Source organism: Morone saxatilis, unplaced genomic scaffold (genome assembly GCF_004916995.1).
Source record: "Morone saxatilis isolate NCDOM2014 unplaced genomic scaffold, NCSU_SB_2.0 Contig19, whole genome shotgun sequence".
Taxonomy (NCBI): Eukaryota; Metazoa; Chordata; class Actinopteri; family Moronidae; genus Morone; species Morone saxatilis.
In genome coordinates this window covers 2,056,404-2,059,870 of record NW_023339751.1, presented here as the reverse complement: position 1 = coordinate 2,059,870, position 3,467 = coordinate 2,056,404, and the positions used below count along the sequence as shown (strand labels likewise).

Below are 3,467 nucleotides of genomic sequence, written 5' to 3'. Positions count from 1 at the left end.
ATAGTGTGTGTGTGTGTGTGCTTTCCTGTCCCACTTTGTCTCGGCCTCTCTCTGTGTTTATATCCGACCACAGCACATACAGCGGTGTTTATTTGATTGAGCTGCTGACCTGGAAGGATCAACTTTTCCATGGTTACCAGCATAACTGACATGTGGCACGGATGGAAGTGTGTGTGTATATGTGTTTGTGTGTGTGTGTGTGTGTGTTAGCCCAGTAACCAACTGTGTTTATGCTAGAAACGCTGGAACAATGTAACCCCTGTGAGTCTGGAGACAAGAGCGCAGACATAAGATGCGGTAGCTAGTGACCAAACCATCGGCAAGGAATACATCATACACCTCGAGCAAACACCCACACACACTCGTGCATTCACACACACACACACACACTCATAACCCAGTGTGTACTTCCTGTGACAGGTTTTCTCCGTACCCAGGAGTTTTCGATCTTTCCTCTGTGTTTTCCTCACAGCAGCAGGGAGGAAAAGGGAGGAAGGGAGAAAGTGTGCATGTGTGTGTGCTTTTATTGAAAGTTGCATCAGTGCCCCTAGACAGCTATGTGAATTTCAGCCCAATTAATCTGGAGCTTGTGAGCAGAGACTGCATAACAAGACTCGTCTGTCTGACCTCAGGCCAGCTCAGAGTGTGTGTGTGTGTAAGTGTGTGTGTGTGTGTGTGTGTGTGTGTAACAGATAGTCAAAGTAAGGGAGGGGATGATATTGTGCAAGAGTGGCTGCCTGTTGTCACCTTGAGTGTGCATGTGACACTGTAGCTTGTGTGTGTGTGTGTGTGTGTGTGTGTGAGAGAGACAGATTTGACTCCATGCTGTTGGTCAGTTGCGTGACGCCCTTTTCTGCCGGGCTCTCACACACAACGCACCCCGACTGAGCCGAGCGCTGAAGAGACACAAAGTTCTGCGTGACCTTTAACATGGTGACAACAGATATCACCCGTGATATCCTTCTCTTTCTCACATACTGCCACTTTATACTTGTTTTTTCTTACACATCGGGTCCAACAACCCATTTATTAGATGATTATATATCCATACAGTCTACATGAAATGCCAGTTCTCGTCCCTTCCTTCCTCGACACAGATACACAGTGTGTGTGTGTGTATATACGTTCATACAGTATAAAACCAGCGAGTGTGGAGATTGCATGCAAACCCACCAGAGCCCTGGGCAGTAGTTGCCCAACATGCCACTGCAAATAAAGACTTTGGAATAACATGTTCTGTAAGGAACACGCCAATGTATTTTGAATGTTCTGGGCAATTTAGCACAAACTGTGTAAAACCATTTTTTTTCCTGCCCCTCCAATGGACCGTAATGGATTTGTATTGATTGCAATATATATGCCAAAAACTTTAACTTCAACTACATTTTTATATATATCGAAAACCAATCCTTTTTTTTTCTTCCTGTAAAACAAAAACTTACATAAGCATTAACTAATCAATTTCAACCAATAATATCAATCAATCTTCAATCTTTAGTGACAGAGAGCGAAGATTCATTAGTTAGCTCGCTAGCTAACAGCATGGCTTACTGTGCAAACACACAACTAACTAGTGTGCAACGGAAACGGGTGCAACGACAGCGGTACCTCAGTGATTTACAAGTTTAGGTAACAAAAACACACTGATTCTTATATTCAGGTGATTAAACACTAATTAAAACACTCCTATGAATATTATATTTAATTTCTGCCATAGATAAACGTTACACACTGGACCTTTAAACCAGTAAAATCACAAACCTTTCCCTCTGCAGTCTGTCCTCTGACCCGAATACAGCTTCAACTTTCATTACTGTGTGTCAGACTCCTAACATACTGCCTCATCTTTCAGCAGAGGCCTGCTCCTAATCTCGTGATTTGTGGATTTTCTCCCTTCAGTTGTACAATCCCAGTACGACTGTAGTCAAGTGCAGTAGTTGGTTGTTGTTGCTGTTTTGTTTTTTTTTGTCGTGCTAAACGAGTCCACAGGACAGCAGGCATTATAATCCAAGATTTGGATTTTTTTTTGTAAAAAGCCACCATCTGTTTACTTGATCTTATCATGCCGTGGAAAAATGTTTTAATGGTAGATATTTAGGATAAAAAAACAACAAATATTAGGGGCAAGGTACTGAAGTAAAATGTAATATCATTATTCTGTATTGTGAAAATGAGAGCATGCCATAGGTCAACTTTTAGTCTGTAACTTACCCCAAAAGAGGGGTTAATTCAGTTTTAACACAACTAATTCATCAAGTAGATTTTGTCTAAAAAAAAGAAAATTAAATAGCACTTTGTTCCATTTTACTTTTTTATTTTAACCAGCATGTACTTATATCCACCAGAAATCGGATTTTCTTCTATCAATACCTTCAATTGACTGAAATTGACTGGTAGTATAAATTATGCAGGACTCCATTTCTTCTCTTTCAACCCCCCTCTCCATCTGTCCATCCAGGGCCGCCTGCTGGTGAAAACAGGGCGTGTCCACCTCGGGGAGAAGGTCCTGCGTGATGCAGTTCAGGTCCACAGCACCTCGCACGAGGCGTGGAGCGGCCTGGGCGAGGCCCTGCAGTCTCGGGGGTCCAGCCAGGCCCCGGACTGCTTCTTGACAGCCCTGGAGCTGGAGGCTTCCTGCCCCATCCGGCCCTTCACCATCATCCCCAGGGAGCTTTGATGGGGCCTTGGGGTGGGGGTGGTCAGGTTTAAGGAATCGACTACACTGATGCAGATACAATAAGAAAGCAGTGCTGGGTGGAATGATGTTCCTTAAAGGTGCAGTCAGAGATCCTAATCCAAACTACTTCGGCTACTTTGCCCTGGAAAGGGTTTCCTTTGGGAGCGAGTGGGATGGTAAATCTGACACATGCTAACCTGCTGAACTCCGAAACATGGTTGGTTCAAATATCAACGTATTTCTCCAGAATCATGACTGCACCTGAAAATGTTTAATTTGACATTTGGGAAAACTTTTCCCCAAATTTTTGGGGAAAATTTGGGAAAATCACGCTGTTCCCTTTCCTGCTAACAGCGTAATCAGATCAATACCACTAATTTCTAAATATGAAGCTACAGCCAGGAGCTCCTTTAGTCACATAACCCCCTTTAAAACCTCTTAGTGAACTGAAGAGGTTACAGTAGGAAGGATAGAACCAGGCTAGCTGTTCCCCCCTGTTCCCAGTCTTTATGCTAAGCTAAGCTAACCAATTCCTGGATGTAGCATCATATTTAACGAACAGATATGAATGTGTCTTCCCATCTAACCTTCAGCAAGAAAGCAAATGAGTCTCTAAATCTGAGGTATATTTTCAATAACAATGCATGTACAAATATTTTTTTCACTCTCAGTGACTTTCTGTCAATTATCTCAAATGTATAATTGTCCCCAAATATTATATATGATTGTTCTTAGCAACCAGTCTTAATAAGGAAGTTAATTATTAGATGAATAATTGCAGAAAATGTCT

At 42.4% G+C, this 3,467-nt stretch overlaps 1 protein-coding gene across 1 annotated transcript in view; it reads left to right on the top strand.

Moving 5' to 3' along the window:
* The window catches only part of ttc7a (tetratricopeptide repeat domain 7A), a gene marked incomplete in the record, with an annotated part of 61,737 nt that extends 58,276 nt beyond the window's left edge, over window positions 1-3,461 (top strand). Inside the window, 1 exon segment of the mRNA XM_035662972.1 lies at window positions 2,459-3,461. Within this exon segment, the coding sequence (XP_035518865.1) occupies window positions 2,459-2,677 (219 nt within the window).
* Window positions 3,462-3,467: the final 6 nt, after the last annotated feature.